General features: G+C 38.6%; 1 protein-coding gene across 3 annotated transcripts; it reads left to right on the top strand.

Annotated features, from left to right (window-relative positions):
• Nucleotides 1-385: 385 nt before the first annotated feature.
• Nucleotides 386-27,613, top strand: LOC131222723 (AMP deaminase-like). 3 transcript variants are annotated; one of them, XM_058217888.1, is made up of 20 exons: nt 386-915; nt 3,608-3,807; nt 5,188-5,395; nt 11,810-11,988; nt 12,131-12,182; nt 12,353-12,480; nt 12,578-12,757; nt 12,942-13,009; nt 13,096-13,238; nt 14,954-15,015; nt 15,451-15,564; nt 20,981-21,121; nt 24,092-24,244; nt 25,734-25,787; nt 25,926-26,036; nt 26,149-26,322; nt 26,399-26,479; nt 26,788-26,886; nt 26,973-27,065; nt 27,354-27,613. In XM_058217888.1, the coding sequence occupies exons 1-19, from the start codon at nt 447-449 to the stop codon at nt 27,039-27,041; spliced, it is 2,685 nt and encodes an 894-aa protein (XP_058073871.1). In that variant the 5' UTR covers nt 386-446; the 3' UTR covers nt 27,042-27,065; nt 27,354-27,613. The 3 variants fall into 3 exon arrangements, 2 of the variants coding, with proteins under 2 accessions (XP_058073871.1, XP_058073870.1); XR_009160168.1 differs by having other exon boundaries at nt 387-915; nt 26,973-27,174; XM_058217887.1 differs by having other exon boundaries at nt 387-915; nt 26,973-27,613.
• Nucleotides 27,614-27,863: the final 250 nt, after the last annotated feature.

Below are 27,863 nucleotides of genomic sequence, written 5' to 3'. Positions count from 1 at the left end.
GATAATAACACCCACCATTGAAACCTTTCTAATGGCCAACGTGATGTTTTTTTTTTTTTTTTTTTTTAGCATACAACGCATTCATAAGGTCATGTAGACGTGGATGAAGTGAAAACACAAATATCAGCTTGATCCGGAACTTCTCCGGCTCTCAAGAAGTTTTTAATGGTGGACGTTCAATCCGCACTTTGTGGTGCACTTAAGCCTTGGACCTGCCTCATTTTTTGTTTTACATTTTAAAATTATCCGAAAAAAGCATTGAACGGCGTGGATAAAACACTTACATCACGGTGGCCCCACAGAGCCCTGCCCGGACGGTAGGAGGACGCAATCCGCGTCCCTTTTTAATAACCATGAGGCTAACCTATCACATGAGACTAAGCTCCAAACCTATAAAACCAAAGCGAGCACACGAACTCTTCCCAACGCAGAGTGAAGGCACAGTAATGGATTCCTCTTCGGCTTCTTCTCTGCATCTGGCCATGGCAGCCCTCGTTGGAGCCTCTGTCATGTTCATATCCGCTTTCTACATTCACAAACGCAGCGTCAATCAGATCCTCGACCGCATCATCCTCCTCCGCACGGGACCCTCCCGCTCCCCACGCGCTTTCCACGCGGACGATGACGATGAAGATGACGAGGACGTCGAATCCAGACCGTCCGAACGGAGCCTCTTGGGAGGTTCGACTGTTGCAACTGACACCGATGACGATGGCGGCGGCGGCGATGAAGAAGCTCGGTCGGGTTCTTACAGGATTTCGTCTTCTTTGCCCAATGCCCTGTTGCAGCGGCGCTCGATGGATGCGGAGGAGAAGCTTGGCGGAGCGCCGAATCGGAGTTCTCAAGCTTATTCTTTCGGCAGGCCTGACTCATTCCCACCTGGGCTGCCGCTGCTTCGGACTACTCAAAGGGAGAGTACGTCGGTGTTATTTTTTTTACTCCTTTCCTGTTTGGGGTTTCGAGCAATCATGGTTGGAGAGGATTCTGTATCATGTTCTGGTTCTGTTTTGGGTTCTGTTTTGCGGTTTTAATTGGGAAATGATCTTCCTGCCAAGCACCAAAGGAAAGTTCGCTGTAGCTGAATCTTATCACTGTTGGATCAAGGTTAGTTATTTCATGTGTGAAGTTGATTCTGCACGATTTGTCTATTGACAGTGATAGATTCATCCACAGGGGACTTCTGTTTGGACGCTTCCCATAGGATTGTTCCTGTGTTTAAACTTGGGGGGGGGGGGGTGGGGGGGGCGCGGGCGTGTAGAGGTCGTTTGGATGCCTGTAAAATTCTTCAGTTGTAAAAGGTTTACTTTACATGCTGTAAACACTTTACAGGGGCTTTTAGAATCCTGGCATTTTGCCGTGTTTCAGATTACAGACCCAACAGTCTTCTTTTTTCTTGAAATCTTCAAGAGAGGCTTGTAGCTAGCAGTCTCCTCCATCATCTTTCCAACGTCTCTCTGCTTGCAGCTGGCAGCATCCTATAAACACTTTGCAGCTTAAAGCCAGAGAGGAAAGACTGTAAACACTTACACCTCAAAAGATTTTCAGGTGTAATGTATTTACAACTTTTACAACTTACAATTTGACGGGGCATCGCCTGAACAATCTTTCAGGATAAGCTTTGGTTGGCGTGTGCAAGTCCTCCAACTATGAATTGGATATTTTTATTCTCCAATCGGGCAATCTGGACCAGTGATCTGGCAGGCCACCATGTAGACGGATCATTGCTGAAAAGTCGTGGTGATTTCACAGCTCTAGCCATTCAATCGATCCAATAAATGTTGACCTGTGCTTCTTCTTCTTCTTCTTCTTCTTCTTTTTTTCACTCATGTTTTTACTCTCCATCCTTTCTAGGCCACTGATGTGATTCCTGAATAGTGCAACCAATCGCTGAGATTTACAAGCTTTAGCCCTTCATGGGGAGGCCATCGGAGCATTAATGGCCACCACCATTACCATTACAATATGGCCATGACTGTCGTTACAACTTTTTTTTTTTTTTTTTTTGAAAAAGAAAAAAGAACTATATCGGCCTTGTTACGGGCCGTTAGGGGTCATGGGGCATTTTTTTCTGTAATGGCCCTTTCAGCCCCATAACGCTTAACGGTTACCACCATTACCATTAGGGGTTGTTAGGTAGCCTGGATTTGAGAGTATTTGGATGTATTTCAAATCTAATAGTCACCTTTTTGCGTTTGGCATCCAAGTATTGGAGGTAAATGGGATCAGAGGTATTTGAAATACACATTTTTGGTGTGTTTGAAATCTCACTTTTTTGCTGTGATTTGGGTGTAATCCGATTGAAATGCCTTTTTATGCTCGCTTTTAAAGGCAGGAGAGTCGCATGTGTAACAAAGGTGTTGCAAGGCTACTAATCCGTTGTACATGTGGCATGCAGATGATACTCCAAAAGGATCCAATGATTGGCTACGACACCAAAATCACATCAATAGAGTGCTCCGAATTGTCGAAACATTGGCCATCTAAATGGATGGTTAAAAAACGTTGGCGAGTCCCTCGTTTGTGGCCAACTAGATGTCGGAATTTCCTCATTTTTGGTCGAAATGTATATTTCAATGGGTTTATTACAATCATTCTGTCAAATATCACATATGTATATTAATTTTGGATTTTAAAACTGATTTAGTTAATCAAATTCAGGTCCTATGAATATACTAAAGAATTCCAATTTGTTCCAAATACAAGCTTCCATACGGAAGTTTTCGATTCCAGTGCATTCTTGCCAAACACAACTAAGGATTTGGAATTACCTTGATTCCAGTGTAATTGTGATTTGGATTCCAATGCATTCCAAATACAAGCTCCTAAATAGGCCATTACATGATGGCCGTTACATAATTGTTTTGGCATACCATGGTCCAATTACCATACAAGCATCCCATTGTATGAAAGGGGAGTGCGTGTCTCTTGAATAAAACCTGTATGAAAAATGGTTAATTGTTCATACAACATGAACATTTCATTTGATATTCAAGGGAAGAAATATCACCTGCAGATTAGGTGTGTGTGCTAAGTTAAATCTGGAAGTTGATTTAATGGAATTTATTAGTCTAGAGTCACGTGCTATTATATGTAAATGAAAGTCATCGAATGACCAAAATTGTCCAAATGAGCCATTACAATTTATTTTTTAAAGCCTAATGTTATAGAAGCTATTACCTTGTAACATTAAGTAACATGAGCTCACTGTTATAAACCTCTTTCTTTCTAGCATCAAACAACATGTGTGGATGACCCAACTAACCTGCCACCACATGGCAAGAGTATATATGAGCACTGTAAGCCAAGGATGTCAAATTACTTGTTATTATAGTGTTGCTTTCCAGACCAATGCACTCTGACATATTCTTTAGATTGTAGAGTTGTGCTGCATGTCTTGTAGCATGACAAAGGGTATTTTTCATTCTCTCTCTCTCTCTCTCTCTCTCTCTCTCTCTTCATACAAACTATTTCTGGCAGAGCATTTCTTCTATTTCCTCTTTATTCAGTCTGCAATATTTGTTTGTAGCCTGACAAAGAGTATTTTCCACTCTCTCTCTCTCTCTCTCTCTCTCTCTCTCTCTCTCTCTCTCTCTCTCTCTCTTTTCAGGAAGCAATCAATCTCTGAACCATTCTGCTTCTGGTATAAGGTTGACCTCCTTCGGCAGACCATCAACTCCCAAATCTCCAGGTGTTAGCGGATTTGAAAGTGTAGAGGTTTCTGATGATGAAGACATTGAACTTGCAAATGAAGATGATGCAAATTTCAGCTACGATAATGATTATGGGAACTCTGTTCTAGTTGACACGGTGAGCATCCGTGTATGTGGAAGTGTGGTAACTTTCTTCATACTTGAGCAACTTGACTTTCAGTTGTTGTTTTCATGTGATACTGTGTTTGTGTGCATTTTGAATGTTTATTTAAACTTGTGTTTGGTGGAACATAGAAATGAACAATTGTATTCAGAAGGACATGTGGTGTATAGGGCTGACAATAGGCAAGGCTGGGGCCAGGCAAAATCAAAATATTGAATACGCCCGGCCAGTTGACAGCCCTAGTGGTGTAAGACATGGTAAACCTCAATCCGTCTCACCCATGCATCCATATAGTATATGTCAATGTTGACATGCACACACATCATTGTATTAGTGCATATATTAGAGTATTAGTATAGCTTACAAAAGGGAACCATTAAAAAAGTGCATTGAACCACATAAATAACATATACAAAAAATAAAAGGGATTTTTAGAAAGAACCACCCTCTTTATGGGTGAACTAGACGGAAACACTCAAAAGAATTTGGGGTTAGATTAACGCACCTACATCTTTTACGCTCTCTTTATTTTACCACTTTCTGTCATATTGAAGTAACAACTGTCAGCCTTTTTCTAAAATGACGAAAACAGCCCTAGTATTGGAAGCAATGGAAATACTCCTCCACGGAGAATGACTGAAATACCTTCAAATCTGAGCCGTTCATCAGGCGGATCGACCCAAAATAGGTATATCGATCATTGCAAACCTCTAGTCAACCAGTAAGGTGATTGGATGGTGTCTGGAAGACATGAATGGTTACAGCTGATTATGGGTATTTTTGTCATTTTCGAAAAGGCTGATGGTCGTGATTTCAATCTGACATAAAGTGGTAAAATAAAGTTGGCATGAAAAATGTAGGTTCCGAAATCTAACCCCAAACTTTTTGGGTGGTTCTGTCTAATAAATCCATTAAAGGGTGGCTGTTTCTGAAAATCCCCCAAAACAAATTAATAGCCTCCCATTTGATTTTTCAACGAAAGAAAGGGAGGGAGGGAGGGAGAGATAAATTAAGTTCTCCGATGTAAGAAGCTGCCCCATTGTTTCTAGGACTGCGGACACATGTATCTGTTGAGATATGATTGCCATAGTCATAGCCTTGCCCCATCTTATTATCATGATTGCTTGGCAAAAGTTTTAAGATCTGCTGACCACCTGAGATCAACCTCTACTGGGATTTGTTACTTGTTGGCAGTTGGCACATTGCTTTCAGGCAGAGATCTGCATCCGACGTGACAATCCCAAAGAAAGGGAATCTTTTGCATACATGTCCTGGAAAATACCTTGTTGATACAACAGGCCCATGTTAGAGGTCACTAGAAAAGTGATAAGCTTATTATTAATTATTATTATTATTTTTAATTTTTTGTGGCAGGATGTAGATACAAATGTTCAAGATTCGTCAATTGTTTTGTTTGGAGCGGCAGATTGTATTTCTAGTCAAGGTCAGAAATATGGAGCACCAAGCAGATCACATGGAACTGAAAATCTTCATGGTAACGTAGCAGTGGATCCAGCTTCAGTTCATATTTCGAGGAAAAATCCCAAGGACATTCTTATTCCTCTGGAAACTACGCCCCATGGTATTCTCAAATTCCTAACCATGAATGAGTTTTTTGACGATGTCATCTCATGTCCTTTTGTATTTGTAGTATCTATCAAACTCAAAAGAGCATAAATTTTAATAGCTGCCAGTACTTTAGTCGATAAATGTACATAGCTCTGTTGTAGATTTAGTGCAGGGTTAACAAAATCATTCACATCTCACACGTTGGGTAGCCACCCATTATCACAGTTCTTTTGTTTCGCTTTATCATCTAAATAAATATAAAATAAAAACAAGTAATTTTTCTATATTTGACTGCTATGTACCAGCTTATAGTACTTGAACCTGTGGTTAGCATGTTTTATTCATATTTGTGATGTGGTATTCCACTTCCCCCGTTTCTACTCTTTTGAAAGGTGTCCATACTCACTTTAGGAGAATGGATGCAGAAAAATCATCTTTTCTTCCTGTCACTTCCACTCCTCTCATTTCTCATTTTGTCAAAGCTTGTATTGGACGGCCAATCGTCAACCTTAAGCATCCATTCATTTAGACTAGTGGGGGCAACACGTGGTGCAAAATTACACCGATTAGATGATCCTAACCATATGATTAGTAGCACCAAAAATGGACAAACGAGATCAAGCTGAGAAACAAAATAGGTTCAATCATCATTTTGAAGCATTTATCAATAAGTCCCCACCATTGACTGCTTATGATTGTAACAACGCACCTTGGTTTGATATTGCTTACCGTCCGATCTATGCCTCATAAAAAAACTGATGGTTGTAACAAAATGGTCCACAATTTTAAGGCCAAGATCATTCGATAGGTGTGAATTTTACACCACGGGTTGCCCCTAGTGGAACAAATGAGTGGATTATCTGGATCGATGATTAGCTGTCCCATGTGTTCATGTGTGCCGATCCCCTCCTTAAACTTGGTCATCACCCTAGCAATCGCCTTCCACGACATTGATGCCCTATATAAGGATGAATCTTCTATCCACCACCCCCTCAACGCAATACTTTCTAGCATTCACCTCTCTCCATAAACTATCTTCTTTCGTACCGAATCTCTATAACGGTTTACCCAGCAAAGCTAAATTCATTGACATCTACTCCCTTATACTTGCATCCCACATTTGACTTACACACATCTTTCCACTTCAACAAATGAAACTTTTGCTTTTCTTCTGTACCTTGCCATAAGAAGTCGCATCTTAGTCTCTCCAATCTATCCAATATAGCCTTCATAAACCTAAACAAATGCATAAAATATAGCGGCATATTCAACATGGCTGCTTTTATTAACATTAATCTTCAACCCAATGAAAGGTGCTGACTTTTCCACCTTGTTCTTCCAAAATTTTTAATCATCTTGTCTCAAAGATACTTCACGGTTTTACCGACACATAAAGGAAGGCCAAGATACGAGGAAGGGAACCGGTGCGACACCCATGCACCTCCATTAACCTCGCCACCTCCTTTGAGATGCCAACACTCAACATCTTGCTCTTTAGAATGTTTACTTTCAAGCTCGATATCATTTCAAAACATCTAACTATTTCCTCAAATTATCCACCTTAGTTTTTTTTTTTTTTTGTCACAAAATAGAATGGTGTCATTTGCAAACTGGACATGAGAAATTTAAAACTTTGCATTATCCACCCTGAACATACTAATGAGACCCACAAATATCCCTCTTTCCAACATTTTGTTAAGCGCTTACACTACAACCACAAATAAGAAGGGAGAAAGCAGATTCCTTTGTTGGACACCTTTGGAAGCATTAAAGAAACCTTTAGGAGACTCGTTTACCAAAACTGAGAACTTGGCGGACCGGATACATTCATGTGTCTACCTCTTCCATCTTTGCTCACATCCCAACCATCCTGACACATGATCGAGAAAATCTCAATCCACATGGTCATATGCTTTCTAAATATCAAGCTTGCATATAATGCCCTCTTTTCCCTTATGGCGTGAATCAATGCATTTGTAAGCAATTAATATGTCGTCCGAAATTTGTCTTTTGGCAGCAGATGCACACTGAACTTTGGATATGACATTCGCTAAAACCACTCAAAATTCGGATGCCATGATTTTTGCTAAGATTTTGTAAGGGTCTGCTATAAGCCTTATAGACATGAAATCTCCTAAGCATTCAACACATTTATTTTTTTCAACATGACAAATATGAAGGTGCACCAAACTCTGGTGATAAGTGATCTCTCTCAAAGAACTTTGCAATGAATTTTGTCAGGTCGCCATTCACTAGCTCCTGAACACCTAAAAAAACCATGGGGAATCCATTTCGCCTCGGAGCCTTGTCTCTGTCCAAAGCATCCACAACTGCTTTGGCGTCCTCGGAAATTGACTTTTCTAAATACTCAGCCTCTGTTTCAGAGATTTTATTAAAAGGCAAGTTATTGAGCAGCGAGCACACTTAACCTCTCATGAGTCTCACCAATAAGAAGATTCTTGTAAAATTGTATTGTGGCGCCACAGACCTGAGATTTTTCCTCTACCGTAACCCCATCCCACCATCACACTATGAACCTTAGTAGTCCTGGTCAGGCACTAGCAATGCTATGAAAAAAATTCTGTGTTCTCCTTTGAGCCACGTTGCTCTAGATCACTGCCTCCACTTTATCTCATGTTCCTTTAAACGATTCTTATATTATAAGGTGAGCTTGAGCCTCGTGAATTTTTCTTCCTCTGACAACTCCCCAATGTCCAAAAGAATATTTTCTGACTCATCTCCTGCTCCCCTAGAGCGTCTTTCTTCCATATGTTGATATTTCTTCCAGAAAGGAGCTCCACCATTTCTTCATCAAATTTGATAATCCTTCCACTTCTAACCACCTCAATCCAACCCGAAACGGCCTCGGTCCCCAATCGTCCTCCTTCATTTCCAAAGCTATCGAACAATGGTCAGATATGGGCCTTGGGAGGCCCCTCTTCTGCATGAGGAAACTTCTCCACTCAATAAGAGGAAACCAAAAACCAATTTAACTTGGATTTACGACCCTTTTTTGCCCATTTGTCCATGTGGAATTTACATTTCCCATTGGAATGTCCACTAGCTCATTTTTATAGACCCAATCCGAGAAACCCCTTACACTACGCATTATGCGGCTTCCACTAAGCTTCTTAAAGTGAATCTAACAACATTAAAATCTCTCCCCAAGCACCATGGGAACTGCCACCCATTGCAAGTAGAATCCAGCTTTGCGCAGGACTGAGAATGTTGGACTGGTTGATTTCGTTCATATACTGCTATGAACACTGATTTAAACCTCGTCACTAGATCCTTAAGAAGCACTGGAACTGAAAATTAACCTCTCCACCATGTCCCAAACTCTAGTGTCCTAGATAATCACTATTCCTCTTGCAGTTCCTATTGCATCTAGAGCCACCCAATCCTTCTTTCTTCCTCCCCATAAAGAGTCTACAGTCCTTTAGTCTATCAATTAAAGTTCAATTTCCTGAGTAACTAGTTGAGCCTTGTAGAGCTTATAGAGATCTTTGATTTGGCTCCATAGTTTATAGAGGACACAAGGCCCACCAATTCTCCTCCCCTTGGGAGATTTATGAACCCGTGTCTGTTGAGAAGCCTGTGATTTTTGAATTCCCCTCTCTTCCGCAAACTGAAAGAAGGCAATGAAATGCTGCTTGCAGTCTTAGAAGGAAACTCCAACCATATTGCCAACATGTCCAATGGCCTCCTTAATCTATTAGATGTTGAGAGCCATTGAGATATGCCCCGCTTCCCCCATTGCTGATGAGGTATTTTTGCAGACAATTAACCGGTTGCCGATCCCTCCAATCTCCTCTGCAGTGTCGTTGGCCACTTGTAGAAGTGGAATATTGAATGCCTCCAACATAAACTCACTTTTGGTCTGCAACTTCCGCAAATGCAGAGCTTTGATCACCTTCCCCTCTAGGTTGACCCTCTTCCTTGGGCCACCACGACTAAAGCTTGCTCTTCCATTCCCTCTTCACATGGCACACCGCTACCATCTCCCCCATCTGAGGGTAAAATACTAACCTTAGTAAGATCCTACTCTTGGAACTGACAACCACCTGGATTGGGCAAAGGAAAAGGGAAGCAAGCTCAAGAGTATGCTTTGATCCTTCCTCCTTCTCACTGCTGCTTTTCTCCACGCCCACATGCTTAAGGGTAGAACTTAGAGTCGCTGACCTCTACTTATGAAAGGGAGTGCCTCTCACACATGACAAAACTTAAAAGAGTTTACCTCACCTAGCTGCTGCTGGGTTTTTCTGCACGAACTGAAGATGACTCGTGTGCCTAACTTGCTTCATTGAAACAGACAACTGTCTGAATGCGTGGCTGCCTTCAATACCTCTCCACCTACAACCTGCACACCAATCTCTTCTTTACAAGTAATCAGAACCTCTTCTGGTGGATTGCAGAACCACCTAATTTGTGCTCCTTCATCCTTCTCCACTTCGTCTCTACTCCCGACCTCCTGCTCTGCTTCGTCACCAACCTTCCTACCTTCTACCTATTGGAGTCGCTCTCCTCCCCTCACTTCTTGCACCACACGCACAAATATCTTGTCTTTGTCCACCACAATGGGGATTCGCTCCGGAGCTGCAGTTTGTTTGTTCTTCATGGTACAAACTCTGGCAAATTGAAGCTCCTTATAGCCTTCCGTATCGGGGTCGATGGCTATAATTTTCCCAATGCAGGATCCCACCACCACGAACATTCTGAATCCATAACTCCAATGGAAGCTCCCATACCTGAAACCATACATCCTCCCAACCAAACACCTATCTTTCAACCCATTTACATATAGATAATACCGGCCTGTTCTTGAATAGATTACTGGTGAGGATGATACAATCTAAGTTCGCATTTGGCCGGTGCGAGATCCACATCTCTGTGTCTCTGAGAGGTTTGAGGATTCTATCTTCCTCTAATCCTCAATTATGTGCTAGCCACTCCCAGTTCTAAGATTGAGGAACCAGCCTTTATCACCATCACCAAACTCCATTAAAGGACTTTCCATGCGCTTTCTGGTGCATCTTCACCTCAGGACCATTGGGCCACCATTTCCTTCCAGGCTCATCTTCCTTTCCCCAGGTAAACCACCCCCCCCTCTTGCTTTGGTGACTTCTCTGCTACCACATCACAAAAGGATCTACAACACCCCTTGCCTTGCTTTCTACATTCCTGGGGGTACCCTGCTGTCTTCCATCCCTAATTCTCAACCTCCATTCCCTCTCCTTACCTCTTTCTCATGTGATACTCGATTCACCACCTCAGGGCCATATTTTCATTTTTGCACGGATAATCTTTTGTTGCCAAATTGTTTGCTGTTCAACACTGTGACTGCTTGCTCTACCTCCTCCATCTTCTCCATTCTCATGGAGGCGAACCCTCGTATTGTCGCCGATCCCCTAATCTAGGGAATGGCTACTTCCTTCACCTTCCATATTCTTCCGAACACCCTCTGAAAGTTCAGTTCTGATCATTCTTCCAAAAAGCTCTCAATGTACAACATGGGAGACTCCGATAGCACTCTGGATCCTCTTCCATCCTTGCTCCTGGCTTTAGAGTGTCCCTTTTGACCGAGCCGGAATCCATTGTCCTTTCGCTCCTTTAGCTCCCTCGTCACCTTGTTCGCCATTATCCATCCCTACTCAAGGTTAGTTTTACATTGGTTAATTGTGTTTATGATGGATGGAATCACATTTCTTGCTCTTTCTCCTAATTTCTATGTGATTGTGCACTTTGACATTCTCACTTATTACACAGGTCATGTGCACAATGATTTGCTGCTTTCTTTTCCACATTCTTGATATGGTTTTTTTTAGGTTCCTTAGCTTTTGATTATTCACCTACTGTTAGAAAAGTTACCAGTGCGAACTTTAACCAAGCACATTACTTCTCGCGATCAATCTTTGTCCCTCCCCATCCCATCCCCACCCCTAACACACACACACACACACACACACACACAAAAAACCGCAGCCCACAACAAAAGGTTAGAAAGCAATACATCGATGCACTGTCAAATTCACTACCCCAGCTTTGTCCAAAACAATAATCCGTTTATCAACTTGGGGAGGTCATCAATAGAGATAAAATTCATTTTAGTTACTCGCACTTCCACATTTTGCAAGGGCATAAGCTACCAAATTGCATTCCCTGAAAATGTGACTGAAAATAGTAGAAAGTTTGGTTTTGGATGAAGTGAACCAAAGATACTCCACGTGGCTTGAATTTCCTCTGGAGGAGCCGTCGGTGTTTAGGTTCACATATCCATCTCCAACCTTGGGCTTGGTTCATTTCATAACCACAATGTATATCTTTGATCAATCTTCGTCATCATCTAATTTGGTAAAACTGTTTCCTTACCAATGGATGTTTCTGAAGCACATTCCTCTTAATGTCAAAATTTCTGAAATTGTCCTAGAGGCACCAAGCAGAGAAGAGGAAGAAGTATGTGCAATGATTCGAGAATGTTTAGCACTGCGGGAAAAGTATGTCTTTAGAGAAAATGTTGCCCCATGGATGAAGGAAACGACAACAGAATCGAGTATTCCTGCAGTAAACCGTGATCCGTTCTGTTTTGACCCTGTCGAACCAACTGTGGTGAGTGTTATTCATTTGCTAGGAACTTAGCCTTGTCTCTGGGTATGAACCCATTGTATATTTCCGAGCAGTTTTAAGCCATTCGTTGAAAACAGGTTGAACGATTATTTGATGTTGTTTCTTTTCTTCTTCTTGAAAACAGCATTATTTTCAGATGGAGGATGGGGTTGTACATGTTTATGCCAGCAAAGACTGTAAGCATTGCAATTTCTTTTCCTTTACCAATTTCACCATGCCACACTATTAGTTTCTCGATACCATGAAACTCTTTTTGGCTGCTTCTCTCATTATGCTTTAATTTTCAGTGATGCAAAGAAAAATTCAATGATTAAAATTATTTAGCTTGCAATGAATGTTCTTTCAGCAACTGAAGATCTTTTCCCAACTGCAAGCTCAACAACATTCTTCACTGATATGCATCACATATTGAGAATTATAGCTCTAGGAAATGTCCGTTCTACATGCCATCATCGACTGCGACTTCTTGAGGAGGTGGATTTTTCAAATTCAAGGTTTATATTTCCATTATCTACAGAAACTATTTTTTATTTACGTTGATACATTATACCTGTACCTGGACATGGTGCAGAAGTTCCGTCTCCATTTGTTAGTTAATGCAGATGGGGAATTTTTAGCTCAGAAGAGTGCACCTCATCGTGATTTCTACAATGTTAGAAAGGTTGATACACATGTGCATCACTCAGCATGTATGAATCAGAAGCATCTTCTCTCTTTCATAAAGTCAAAACTAAAGGAAGAGCCCGATGAGGTATGATATCTCTTTCTTTTGTAGTTATTTAATCAGCTTGAATTGTTGCTTAAGTAATAACAGTGACTACCTTGATCGATCGGCTCAAGTACATCTTGTTAGCACTTAATTCTTGAAATAGTTGTCTTCATGTCTAATTTGATGCTGCTGCTATAGCATATGGTATGTTGATTTCATCTTGCAGATTGTGATATTCCGGGATGGAATATATCTTACTCTGAAGGATGTTTTTGAGAGTTTGGACTTGACAGGGTATGCTACACAGTTGTTCCATTAGCCAATGCTTTTTCTCTATTAGGAATAACGTTCTTCTTCGTTCTGTGCATTGATTTTGGCAGATCTGACCTCAATGTTGATTTATTGGATGTGCATGCGGATAAGAATACATTCCATCGGTTTGACAAATTCAATCTTAAGTATAATCCTTGTGGACAGAGCAGGCTGAGAGAAATTTTTTTAAAGCACGACAATCTTATCCAAGGTTTGGGGCAATGAAATGATATTTTGATGTTTGCACTCTTGATATATGGCTCACCCTTTTTATATGAAAAAAGATGCAATACTGAGAATAGGAATGGATGGCAAAAGCTTCAGCACACTCTGATTGTTGTTTCCATCTTTTGCTAATTATTATTTTCTGCAATGACTTAATGGTGCAACTTGGGTTGGGTCAACCTGAACCCAATTGGCCCAACCTGAACTTTAGCTTGTGTTGGGCTTGGGTTGAGGCCTCAGTCAACCTGTACCTGACCTTGTATGCAATATGCATACATATGATTTATGACTAGTATACATGATATTAACATGAAATCATGGTTTGCATGGAAAATAGGGTTCATGATTGGAACCGTCCATGCTATAGACACTATGCTATATAGGGTTCATGATCAGAACTGACCTAAGGCCCACATGCTGAGTGGACCATTGACTTTTAGATAGTCTAACTAAACATTCCCCACTAACCCACGCACCCATCTCCTTCACCCATTCCCATGCATGCACACTTGTGCACGTGCACATGCACAACCAGCCACGTGCGGCTGCCCCATTGAATCCCCTTGTTCCCCTTTGTTTCCCCATCCCTCTTAGGCCAAAACCCCCCAAATCCCTAACCCTAGAACCCTAATCCCCTCCCCCTGCCCCCCAAATAATAATAATAATCGAAAACCTTAACCCTAAATCCCCAAATTCCCTTTAAAACCCAAAATCCCTAACCTTAATTTAAGTTTTCCCTCATTTCCTTCAAATCCCTAAACCTATTTCAATCTATACTTTAACCTACACCTAATTCCTTTAAGGAACTAGTGAGTCCCTTTGATATATGGCCTAACCCTATATTAATGCGGAGTTTCTCAACTCTATTGGGAGTTTGGGACCTAATTCTCTAATCTCTTATTAGTTCCTAACGCTGTGCATGTATTAGCCTAGGATTTAGCATAATTTCTATTTGTTATTATTTGGATTTGCATGTAGTTTCTGAAGTTTAATTGTTCTTTCTCACATCAACTAGAATCTGATTTTTATTATCATCCTAGGGTAGAAAAGCACTGTCCTGCATCATTACCTCTTGACATTTATTTATAGAAACTTTTGTCTTTGTTTTTTGTGCTGTTATTAACTTACAGCTCCACAATTTCAAATATGGGAATTATTTGAATGTCTAGATGCATATGAAGCTTGATATGCAGGCACTTAAAAATGGTACATTGCATATGTTAACTAGAATTTAACCAACTGAATTGTGTAACCAACTGTCACTAACTTACATTCCAAAAATCAGATTGGTTGAACAATCCTAACCTCTGATTCATGGACACAGTTTGTGGAAGTAGACCATCGGATAGTTTTCATTTTTAACCATCCAATAAATGTCCATGAATCTGGTCGTCAGATAATCAAATAAGCTTAGCTTTTGGTTCATTATACATCGAAACTGTTGCGCAGAATTTGGACGGTTTCATTTGAATTACGTGTATTCTGTGTATGCAATTTACAAGTAATTTTGATGTGCCTGCATAGCATCTATAACACTACCAAAGTTTTTCTCTTTCAAATATATGAATCAAATTCCTGTCCCTTATATATACATAATCTACATACATGCATATGTATGAATGCCTGCATGTGTTCATGTTAAAGAACTTTTTCTTGGATTTAAAATATTCATCTAGTTTTATTTTTTAATGAACATTTCAGGCCGTTTTTTGGGGGAGCTGACAAAGCAAGTTTTATCTGATCTTGAAGCAAGCAAATACCAGGTGTGATCATTTCACCAGTTCAGACTTATATTGTTTCCTTTCTTAGTTCCTTTCTTTTTTAAGTGTTGTGACATGTGCACCAGGCTCAACATGATCCATCTTTTGTCGTATTGTTGCATAATGTTTGTATGGCAACCTTAATCAACATGCATGTTTGCTGGTGGAAATTACATCCAACAATTTCAATTATCAAAACCACAAATATGGTAAAATGAATGAATTCCAACAGCAATGGAGTCTCTCTTCCGTAAAATAATATTTATGGCTTGATTTTTCCATGCACAATTCATTTTCTTATCCTAAATAGTTGTCAGGCATTTTCCAATGACAAAGATAGTGTTAATGTGTCACTTTGACTTGTATTCAAGAATTGTTGTGCATTTGATTTATTAAGGGGCTCCACACACCTAATCTTTATCATTTCTGATGCTCCAGATGGCTGAGTATAGAGTATCCATCTATGGAAGGAAACAAAGTGAATGGGACCAGTTGGCAAGTTGGTTTGTTAACAATAGAATTTATAGCGAAAATGCAGTTTGGTTAATTCAGGTTGGTTAATCTTTATTTCTTGTATTGATATTTTATCCAGTGATGTGCAGTTTGACTAGTTGATGTATCCTTCCTCGCAACCTGGTATGTTTGGGTTGTTTATTTTAAGTAACTAATAATTTTTCTAAGGGTTTTTGCACATTCCCACTTCAATAATAGAGTATTTGCAAATACCCACATAAAAAATTGGCTTTGCAAATAACTACATGATTAATTTATAGTTATGGAAAAATACCCACATTCTGTTAGTTTTTCAGAACTTCATTAACAAGCGTTAGATAATGACGTAAATGCTCATATTTATAAAATAATGAAAATACCCAGCACGAACAAATTACAAACATTACAAACTTCACCAACAAACAATCTGGATTTATTTTTTTACATCGAATATTGATTGCAGGGCCCAGCGGATGGTCTGTGGATTGCATGGATGGGCCCCGTAAATACTTCCGTAAGTCTTGAGGCGGAGATATATATATATATATATATATATATATATATATATATATATATATATATATATATATATATATATATATAGATATATATATATAAACCTTTTAAAACCACCACCTCCTCCTCCTCCTCCTCCTCTTCTTCACCTTCTTCTTCTTTTCTGAGGTCATCCGGTTTCTTCTTATTGAACGTTGCACACGTGCACAATATTGGCACATGTGACTACTTTTAGATGGGTGGGGCTCCATATGTTTGTGGACTTGATGTACCTAAGCTCCTCCTGTTTCTCTTTTAGGGCCTGTTTGATTTTCCAAATACCTTGTAAATGGGTAATGATTATTTCCTCAAGTAATTACTGCATCGTTCCCAATGCTTGATTTGACAGAATATTATTTGAACACAAACCGAGGAGGTACAAAATATGTGGGGCCCACCGTGATGTATGTGGCTTATCCACACCGTCCATTCGTTATGCCAGCTGAATTTAGGGCATGAGCCAAAAAACAAGGCAGTTCCAAAACTCAAGTGGACCACACCATAGATAAAAAGGGAACTGAACACTTATCATTAAAAACTTCCTGCGGCCACTGTTTACCCAACACCTATCGTTAAAAACTTCTTGGAGCCACTGTTTACCGAACACCTATCATTAAAAACTTCTCGGGACCACTATTTACCGAACACCTATCGTTAAAAACTTCTTGGGGCCACTTGAGTGTTGGATCTGCCTCATTTTTCAGCACCTGCCTCAAAACGTTCTGGTAAAAAGGATGGACGGCGCAGATATGTCATATATAGGGCCCACAAATTTAAGCCAATCCTTTTGGAACCAGTTTTCAAAGCAGAAATACTATTGTATTTTCAAACACGGTGAAAATGTAATAATTGCTTACTTACCAGGTATTTACTGAGGATTTTTACTTACCAGGTATTTACTGAGGATTTAGAAAATCAAACATGCCCTTATTCTCTCCTTTCTCTTTCTATGCCTGTGATGTGAAGAACACGGATATGCCGATATTGTGATGGATCACAGGCACTTAGAAATTGCAACAAGGCATACAAGAAATTCAAACTTACAATTTAGATGCACCATGACCCAAAAATTGCGCTTATTTGACTATCTTATTGTGGGATTGGTGGACATTTGTTGGACGGTTAAAAATGAAAATTATCCAACGTTCATATTTCACCCAACAAGTGTCCACAAATCAGGGGTTAAAATGGTTCCGTTCGATTTTTTGGACAATGTTTCTATGACATTGGGTTCCACAATTTAGTTGGTTTAATTTGAGTTGATGTATGCTACTCATTCAATTTATGAGTGCCTGTGTATCAAGTGTCATACTTTGCCATCAAATAACTTGCTTGTAATAACCATCCAATTGAATCTTGTCAAAAGGAACAAAATCGTTAGCAATGCCTCACTCAAGATCCGTGGCACCACCATGTTGTATATCTAAATCCACTCCATCCATCAGGTGGGAACCCTTGTTTGAACCATACATACAAAAGATCATACTAATAAAAACTTCCTACAGGTCACACCTCTCAGAAGTCTCCAAGTTCACGTGGTGTGGCCAACCCGAGTTTTGGATTAGGTTGATTTTTGTATTTTCACTTCATCCCGTAGAGTTACACTTGATTAACGGGTTTAATAAAAGGTAAACCCTAGGGGGACCCTAGTGTCCGTAGTATTGGTATTGATACAGAAACATGTATGAATATCGCCGATATTATTGTTGATACTTGGAAAATGTATTGCCGATTGAGGAAACATTGGAGAAACACGAGGAAATGGTGGAATTTCTCAATGAAACTTCAGGAGATGCTAAAATACACTTGTATATTTAGGAATCAAATCATTGCAAAAAAGATGCATAGAAAATAAGTTTCTTTTTAATGGGGGTTCTAAAAATATGTTACTCTAACTCAGGAAAAACATTAAAGAAACATGGGGAAAGTGGTGGAATTTTTCAATGATATTCAAGAGATGCTAAAATACACATATTTGCATATTTAATAATCAAATAATAGCGAAAAGACGGATATTTGCATATTTTGGAACCAAATAATAAGTTTTCTTTAATGGGGCCTAAAAGCATGTATCATTGACTCGGGAAAACATTGGGGAAAATGGTGGATCCATCTATGCGTGCCTACACACCCACACAAACAAACAAACAAACAAACAAACAAACAGACACATACATATCCATCCATCCACCTAAGCAACTGACCATCCAACTATCCATCCATCCATCCCAACTAACCATCCATCCATCCATTCATACATGCATACATATACACACTAACAAACATGCATTTCATCATACAACCATGCACACCCATAAAAAAAAGTGAAATGGAATTTTTTATTATTATTATTATTATTATTATTATTATTATTATTATTATTATTATTTTGTAATTAGATTTTTGGAAATATTGATACATTGGAGATACATTGGCGATATTATTGAAATATCATTGATACATTGGAGATACACACCTAGAATTTACATAGTCGAAAATATTGGCTTAGTATACTAAGTGGTATATCGCCAATACCTGAAATTTCTGATACTATCAGTGTTATCAGTATCTTGAGCTGAAGATACAAATAATATTAGGGATATTATCAATAGTATTGGGGATACTCCAAACAATTTGTGACTCCACACACAAACCTATGGTTTGCATCCTATCCCTATTGTTCCCCTTGGTGTGGCCCACCTAAGTTGTGGATTTGGATGATTTTTTATACTTGGTGCTTAGAATGAGGATAGAACCAGTGTTCGAAATATTGGGATTGTGTTACGTATCTCACCCTTGGGATACGGATACGTATCGGTTATTGCATGGGATATATTGGCTGTATCGCGTAATGTATCGCTTTTGTTAGAAACATTGGAAATTGGTCGAATTTTTCAATGAAATTTTAGTGGTTGTTAAAAAAGATATCAATACACACTTACAAATCAAAACATTACAAAAAACAAGTGCACATAATAGGTTTTCTTTGTATGGGGTTCTAATCTATGTGTTGTCTAACTGAATTGATGTAAGTATATTCAAAGTATATTCATGTAATTTATAAATGTAAGAAGGCATGTGGAAACACAAGCAATACATTCAAAAGCAAAAGAAGAATCACCAGATTAGGTTACATACATGTTTGATTTTGATTTTGATTTTTTTTTTTTTCTTAAAATTTCCGCAACTCGGTCCTCCTCCAAATTTCGAAATCGAAGCTCCCAATACATGATTTTTTATGCAAAACATGAAAAATTATGGATTTGTAACAATTTAACACTGATTTAACATGATTTATAGAAAAAAAAATCGAAAATAAAAAATGTTCACCGGATCGAACATGTGGGATATATCCCACTACTTGTGTGTTTGTATCGCATAGGTAGGATACAAGATATATCGTGGGATATCGGCCAATATCGTCGATATTTAAAACACTGGATAGAATGACCATTCCTCTTTGCAAGGCTGGTCCATGTAATGGCATCTCAACCTCTAAGTCAAAGGTTTGAGGAGTTGGTGCCATCATCTTTAATAAAGAAAAATCAAGGATAGTGTGGAACTCCTTTGAAGGGCTCAAAATGCATATTGTGGAAAAAGGCCTGCAATAAACCCTATTTCATGAAATACTTTATCACTCTCTAGACTTTGTTCAGCCAAGTGAAAACAAATTTTTTTTTTCACTAAACCAAAATAAATTTAAATCAGAAAACTAATGACATTTGTACTCGAAAAGCTTTATAAGAAATGGTAAATGCATTTTTGTGGTATAGTAGAACTAATTTGGGTCAAGGTATTAAAAAACGGTTATGTAATAGTAACGGTGGCAACCATTACACGTTACAGGGCCATAATAGCTGTTATGAAAAATGGCCCGTAATTGTAATGGTAGTTATGGTACTCATTACGGTCACTCTTACTGTTATTGAATACCTTGCTCTGGGGGATAGCCATCATATCATTTGCCATGCTTGCAGCCTGATTCACTTTGAAGTCTCGCTTCATTCTCAACATTCCTTTCCAAATTTTGCACAAGAAACCTTCACTTGAAGTCAAAAGGGCCTTTAACAATAGTATCTACCTCTGTACTGACTTCAGGATTCAAGTTGTCCGTGCATGAGATATTTCATTAAGATTTATGTGCACATGTTTTGATAATATTATATGTCCTTCTAGCTTTTTAATAATCTTCATCCCAGCTTCTGCATTTGAATGTCTTTGAAGGGTGAAAGAACAGTTCTGGAGAAGTCTGAGATATCCCAAGATGCTTGCTTTATGATTGAGCCATCATCCCCTCACGATAAATGAAGTTTTGCTTCTACGTTCTCCACACGCTATGACCATGTTAGAATGAATGGTTGTTGTGCTATATTAAAATATATTAGCTTGCTATTATTATTTGTTTATTGATTGGTAAAACCTCTTGCCTTGAGGAAGAACGGTCAGTTATTTCCTGGATTTGTTTCTTTTTCACAGTATTCTATGCATTATTACTGATTTTAGTTAAACTTTACTTTTGTGAGATATCAGTATCTGAGATAAGCTGTAATGTTACCGTTTTGGCTCCTGAACCTAATGGAAAATAAACACTAATGCTGCACTTTATTTTAAAAAGTCATGACTCTCATATGTTTATTTTTTAAACTGAAATTAATTTGTCTCTCACAATCTTTTGATGAATCTATAGTTCAAGTTAATTTTAGGCCTTGAAAATGTTATGGCTGTGCCCCCCTGTGCTTTTAGTACTTATATGTGGGCATCGGCTTTAACAGTGTCTTTGATCTTCTTGTCTTTTGATTGTTTTTTTTTTTTTTTAAATTTTTATTTATTTATTTTAATTTTTAATAAGGCTATGAGTTAGTCTTTGTCAATTAGTTTTAGCAAACTAACTCACTTCTTATGTTTACTACTGTGCTTTCAGCTACCACGGTTATACAATGTGTACAGGGGAATGGGAATTGTTACATCCTTCCAAAGCATGTTGGATAATGTGTTTATTCCACTTTTTGAAGCTACAATTGATCCAAGTTCGCATCCTCAGTTACATGTGTTCCTAAATCAGGTTGATTCTTCTGCAAATTTTTTCCTGAATGTTGTTTTCTTTCTTGAATTTGTAATTTCTTTCTGAATGTTGCTTGGATAATTAATTGTTGATTCATGCTGATTTGGATAAGTGTGCATGTATTTATTTTGACTAGAGATGCACATCTTTGTTCTACATAATTCATACACTGGCTGTATTGTATACATAAAAATGGTGCTCATTTGGAAATCCTTTATTGCTTTTTTAATTGGAGAGTAAGCTCTTTCATGAGAGGCAACTCTGGTTCCAAAAGTTGCATACTAAGGGCATGTTTGGTTGTTGGGAACAATATTGTCAAAATTGTATGAGTTACGATTTACTATTTGAGTCGAATCTTAAGCAAAATGATTTGAATCCCACCTTGAATCACTTTTTGAATGAATCCTACAATTCTATCATTTGAATCCTATCAATTATGATTAAGATCCCAATTTACAATTCAAATTATACTTGTACTTTTCAATTTTAAGATTTATTTGACTTTAATTTTATGTTTTTAGATTGGTGGGGGCTTTAAGAATCGTTTAGAAGAGGTCAATTACTTTATTTTGTTCTTTATAAGAGATGACATGATAGATATTCTCTTCGAAGTTGAATTATTTTGCATTTTCTTATGATTTCTTACTTCTTAATTGGTCGAAACACCAAATCGATATAGTATTCAATAATGATAACAGTGGCCATAATGGCCAACCTTACGGCTGTTACGGCCTTGTAATGGAAACAAAAAAAAAAAATGTATCTATTGGCCCCGTATCGGTCCATTTTGGGCTCTTTTATTTATTTATTTCAAATTTGGCGGTACGGCCCTATATTGCATAACAGTCACCACCATTACAATTACATAACATCCATTATGGTTGTAACATAACCGTTTTTTAATACCATGTGCATGACTGACTTAGATTTTATTTATTTTTAATTATTATTTAAGATGGTTGCGATCATGTTGACCTATATGTATTGTGGTAATGATGGTTAGAAGTCAAAATATCTTTTTTCGCCAGTCTATAGGATCAAATGCCTCTTTTCCAACGTGATTATATGCTTAAGAAAGGCAAAAAGAACATAAATTATTAAAGGATTCTTGTATATTTTTAAGGTAAATATCTTGAACAACAAAAATAGAGTGACGAGAATCCCCCAACACTATCATGGTATGGTGCTATTACTTGGCGCATGTTGATGGGAAATGGATGATGGATGAGCTACTTTTTCCTGATTTATTTGTATTTTGCTGGGTTTCTTTTCAATTTTTAAGAAAAATCATAAAAATTCTTATGCTTTATGATACGATTTGCCATTCTATATGATTCAACTCTTCTTACAATTTGTTATATGATAACGATTTTGACAAAATTGGTTGGGAAATTCTATCCCTTGGTGTTTATCTTTCTTGAGAACCCACGGAAGGGTAAATGTTTTCCGTAATAGTTAAATTCTATTTGATCGGGACTCTAGGAATTCTAGAAAATGTCTGAAATAGGTTTGGTTAGCACTGACGAAATACTAGCAAAAGTTTTTTTCTTCTTTTTTCTTTTTATTTAAAGACATCTATTTTGCAGGTAGCAAACATATGTGGGAGATCTAAGCCATTTAGTTAGTGGACCAAATTATGCATAGGCCGGCCTGGATTTTGGGCCACACAAAACCGCTGATAAATTGCTAAAAAAGTGGTCGATCCTAATTGATCATATTGAAACATCTTTGATTATTGATTCTAGACCATCTATCATGCTTCTCACCTTTGACTTTCCCTTTCTGTAAAAACACTTTGATTAGATGATTCTAAACCATTCGAGCATTGTCCATATTGATTCTATTAGAGGGTGCAATCATTGATCTAGATGGTTGAGCATGTGGAGCCCACCTTTGATTTCACATGCCTCTCAAAAGCAACTTCAATTAGATGATTATAATCAACCACCCAATGGCTATGAAAATAAAGTGGACCATCCACCATGTTGTGCCCACCATTGATTACCATGCCTTCCAAAAAGTCATTTTGGTTAGATCATCTCTAATCATCTTATCCACGACAAGGAAATGGACAATCCATTTTTATACAAAAAAAAAAAGGGATCAATCTATGCACTTCATTTGGGACCTGCTTTTGATTGCCCATACCTCCCAAAAAACACTCTAACATGATGTGCTAACCATCCAATCAATGGCTAGGAAATAGAAGGTCCATCTTTTATTATTTTAGAAAAGGTCTGATTATTGATATTGTTGTCCAACATGTGGGGCCCACCTTTGATTGCCCATGCCTCCCAAGAAGTCACTTGATCACAGTAAAATGAATGGGACCTCCATGGGATAAAAAAACATTTTCAGAATTCATGCCCTACTATTACTTAGCAGTTGAAGGCTTGGAGAGATTTATCTTAAAAACGTATAAATGGAATGCTGTAATTGGGAAATGAATTCTGGTTTTTCACTTCATCTGCCCATGCATCAGTTTCCACAACTTTCCACTGTTTATGAGCTTTTAACTTGCATCCCCACAACCTTCCAAAAAGAAAAAAGAACTTAATCCCCACACATTTGACTGCACCTTAAAAAACATTGTGCACGTGTAGCTAATCTCTATGCCAGTTCTCATGTAAGCTGAGGACGGGCATAACAGCATTCCTTATAATTTCTTTGAGATGGCCATTGTTACTTGTCTGTTAAAATTTTGAAGATGAGCAAAGTGAGAGAAAAATGAGAATGCTAGCTCCTACAACTGTTGTCTATGAATTATAGTGAATGATTTGTATCATGCATATCTTCTTTTTTTTTTTTTTTTCATATTTTTCTTTGAGCTGATTTAATCAGTTGTAGATGTCTTTGGAAGAAAGGCTTAAAGTGCTTGCTGTTGGTTTTTCTTATGCACGCCGCTAATCTTTCTTGCTATTTCTCATTTTGTTTGAATTTATAGTTCTAAATGGCTCAGTTTTTGTGCAGGTGGTAGGCTTTGACATGGTAGATGATGAAAGTAAACCTGAGAGGCGTCCAACAAAGCACATGCCCAAGCCGGCTGAATGGACTAATGAATTCAATCCTGCATACTCATATTACGCATATTACTGCTATGCAAACTTGTATACACTCAATAAGGTTTGCATTATCTGTTTCTTGATTTTCAAATGCAAATCTCACTAAATTTTCTTTAGTGTTCCAAAATGTGTTGTTATTAAAATGTGGCCTCGAGATAATTTGCTTAAAGGATAAAATTAGTACAACAATTTAATTTGGCTTATATATCATGAATATATGATGGAGAGAGAGAGTAGTTGGACGTGTTAATCATATCCCAACTATGATTGAGGCTTGTACTGAGAGAGACAATGCAACAAAGTTATGAGGCTGATCAAGGGTGTGTCAAGATGATGGGACAAAGTTAGGAGGCTGATCCAGAGCGTGAGAATGAGCCATCAACTGAGGCAATCAACTCCACTGCCAAAGCAGAAGTGGAGGGCGATGAAAAAAATATGGAGAGCACCGAACCGATGGAAGAAGTGTCATCTACAATGCCATCCCACACAAGAGCCCATCTGATGCACAGGCCTTCACCACCTACTGCCACTGAAGCTGAGGACCGTAAATGTGCCATGTGGACATGGATTGATCTTGATTTCCAGGGGGAATTGATGCAATCAGATCCTGTAGAGAAAGGTTTCTCACTGCGTGCTACAGTGTGTCTACCGTACACAGTATGCTGAAGTAACACAGTGACACTACAATATACTGTGTTAGTCTCATGCTTTGAGTTCTAGTATAGTTTGGAGTTTTAGAATGAGTTGTTATTTTATTTTATATTAGGAAACAGTTTGTTGGCAACTGTTGGATATGGTTAGGAGTGTGTTTGCACCAATTAGGAATAGTTTGAGTTTCACTTTGGAACCTATGTACTTTAGTCTACAAATAGGCTAGTAGGTTATGAATATGAACATGATTATGACTTTCCGAAACAAAAACTATTTTTCTTTGAATTTGATGTGATTTTCTTCGAGAGGTGTTATGCCCTAGAAACCATTGGCTTTTTGTGGAGCGACTCTACATATTTATCTTTTTGTGTGTCATCTTTATGCTTCAAATCCTGTATGTGGGATTCAATTTATGTGGTTACTTTCAATCTCTTTGACCCTATTTGCATGTGAGGGGGTGGGGTCAGGTACACACGTGCGGGCTACTTGAAAAAAATAAAAATAAAATTAATGGTAGAAATGCCCCTTGAGCAGGTAAAATATGAACCATTGGTTACTAAGCACGCAGAGACATCCAACCATTCCCTATGTTCGAAATCACTTCCAACATCCTTCTAAAATCCAAAGGTTACAGCTCACTGAAAGCTAATTGCGAGCAAAAGATTGCCTGCCTCTCTGCAACTCGTGCAGAAAGATTTTTGCAAAACTGCATACTGTAGCTCACAGATAAACTGATCACACAATTCTGTTAGAGAACTTCGATACAAGTAAAACTTATCCATTTTGAACCCAAAGAAAATGGGATCATGTTATGCAGATCATAGTTTAGAAAGAAACACTTAGAAAATGAGCTGGTTGGCACTTCATTTTATTGTTATCCTGTGCATTTTCTTTTGCAGCTTCGTGAATCCAAAGGAATGCCCACAATCAAATTCCGGCCACATTGTGGGGAGGTAGTTCTCCTTTATACTTTACAAATGTTTCGCATTGGATTTAGAGATGGTTCTTGGTATCATGTTTTTGTGTGTGTGTGTGTGTGTGCGCGCGTATGCGTGTGCGTGTGTGTGTATTACTGAATCTGTTTTTGGCAGGCTGGTGACATTGACCATTTGGCTGCCGCTTTCCTTGTATCCCATAATATAGCTCATGGGAATAATCTTAGGAAATCGCCCGTTTTACAGTACCTATATTACCTTGCACAGGTGATTATCCTAAAAATGTTAATAAGCTCTGTTTTATAGTTCTGTTATTTGAATCACCATTCCCATTTTCTGTGAAAGTGATTAATGCTTATCTATTACGTTTATTTCTCAGATTGGATTGGCAATGTCTCCATTGAGCAACAACTCCTTGTTTCTGGATTATCATCGCAACCCATTCCCTATGTTCTTTCAACGTGGCCTTGATGTTTCTCTCTCAACAGACGATCCTCTGCAAATCCATTTGACCAAAGAACCACTCGTGGAGGAATATAGTGTTGCCGCACAGGTCTATTTGATTTCAATTCCTGGCATTTTGTCCAAACATCCAAGGTCGGGTCACTTAAAGAGTGATACTTTTTCAGGTATGGAAGCTCACTGCTTGTGATCTCTGTGAGATAGCAAGAAATTCAGCTCATCAATCTGGATTTTCCCATGCAGCAAAGGTGTGAAATCTTGAAAAATGTTTACTTCTTTGCTTTCTTTTGATTGATTTTTAGTTTCTTTTAATCGTGTTCCCATGCTAAGCAAGAATTAGTTTGAAATGCAATGCATTATCTTCAAAGTTTTCAATCGGGTCCAAAAAACAAAGAACTTGGTCTCAAATATCATCAATTTAACTTTGGGGTCCACAGCTGATGTGGGAGAATGTCTGAGTTTTTTAAGCATTATTTTTACATAATGCGAAAATTTATATTTATTCCATAGATATTTGTCAAGTCTGTACAATCCAGTTTGGTGGTTGTGATTGCAGTTACATTGGATTGGTAACAAATATTTCAAGAGGGGGCCAGAAGGGAATGATGTTCACAAGACAAACATACCCCAATTGCGAATCACCTTCCGACATGAGGTGACGTCTGACAGCATATGCTAACGTGGTTTTGGATATGCATTGAGATGCATTCGGCCTCATTTGATGATTTGTAGCTTTTGCAGGCATGGAAGGAGGAGATGCGATACACATATTCTGGAAAATCTCTGTTCCCTGAAGAAATAGATCCTTGAACAAACCGTCACAAGGAAATTGAGGTTGGCATGCCTCTCTTCGATGCTTACGATCAGATTCTACATGAGCTGGGTTAGCCCACCCCACCAAGATATCTATTACTACCTGGTGGTCTCCATGCAATCACAGAGGGTAATATAACAAGAAAGCATTAGAAGCACACACACCGACAGTAGAGATGAATATATAGCATTTTCTTTACTAACAGGAAAAAGGCCAATTTTGCAACGACAGTTTGGTATTGTCAAGAGACGCAAAAGAACCTGGATCTGCCATTTTTCTATTTTCATTCTTACTTAATCTGCATGCAGGATGGAGAATGATTGATATCATGATGAGATGCGGGATTTAAATCCATCCGTTGTGTTGTTAAAGCTGAAACGGTGTTATTATACGAAGCGACTTCCCAGCAGTTCTGTTATTGGGTTCCATGGGATTAATGTTAACCATCCCTCTTGTAAAATGTAGTATACTAAACGGAAACCATCTCTGCCTTTCTCAGGCTTGCTTGTTAGGCACAACAACGATGGTGTATTTGATGAATGAATCAACATGTTCTAATAAATCTGCATTTCTACAAGTTCATTGCTAGAATGTTGTCAATATTCATTATCCATGTTCTTGAGGCATCAACACGGATCAGAACCAGGTAGTTGGGCTATAGCCCAAAGATGGCGTGGATTGGGTTGTCCTAACTGCCTTACAGTTGTGATTCTGGACCATTGAGTGTGGACCTATGGCCGTCCTTCCCCTCACCCTCACCCTCCCCCTCCCCCTCCCCCTCCCCCTCGTGCTTGCCACTTCCAACGGAGGTGGTATTT

This window comes from Magnolia sinica, chromosome 13 (genome assembly GCF_029962835.1).
Source record: "Magnolia sinica isolate HGM2019 chromosome 13, MsV1, whole genome shotgun sequence".
NCBI classification, from domain to species: domain Eukaryota; kingdom Viridiplantae; phylum Streptophyta; class Magnoliopsida; order Magnoliales; family Magnoliaceae; genus Magnolia; species Magnolia sinica.
The sequence above is the reverse complement of the archived record's forward strand: the minus strand, read 5'-3'. Positions and strand labels throughout refer to the sequence as shown.

Bases quoted from the DNA above. Each gene is read 5' to 3' on its own strand.
- LOC131222723 (XM_058217888.1), top strand. From the start codon at position 447: ATGGATTCCTCTTCGGCTTCTTCTCTGCATCTGGCCATGGCAGCCCTC. The intron at 21,122-24,091 runs GTTGATTCTTCT...GTTTTTGTGCAG, and splicing joins TACATGTGTTCCTAAATCAG to GTGGTAGGCTTTGACATGGT. The intron at 26,323-26,398 runs GTCTATTTGATT...ATACTTTTTCAG, and splicing joins AATATAGTGTTGCCGCACAG to GTATGGAAGCTCACTGCTTG.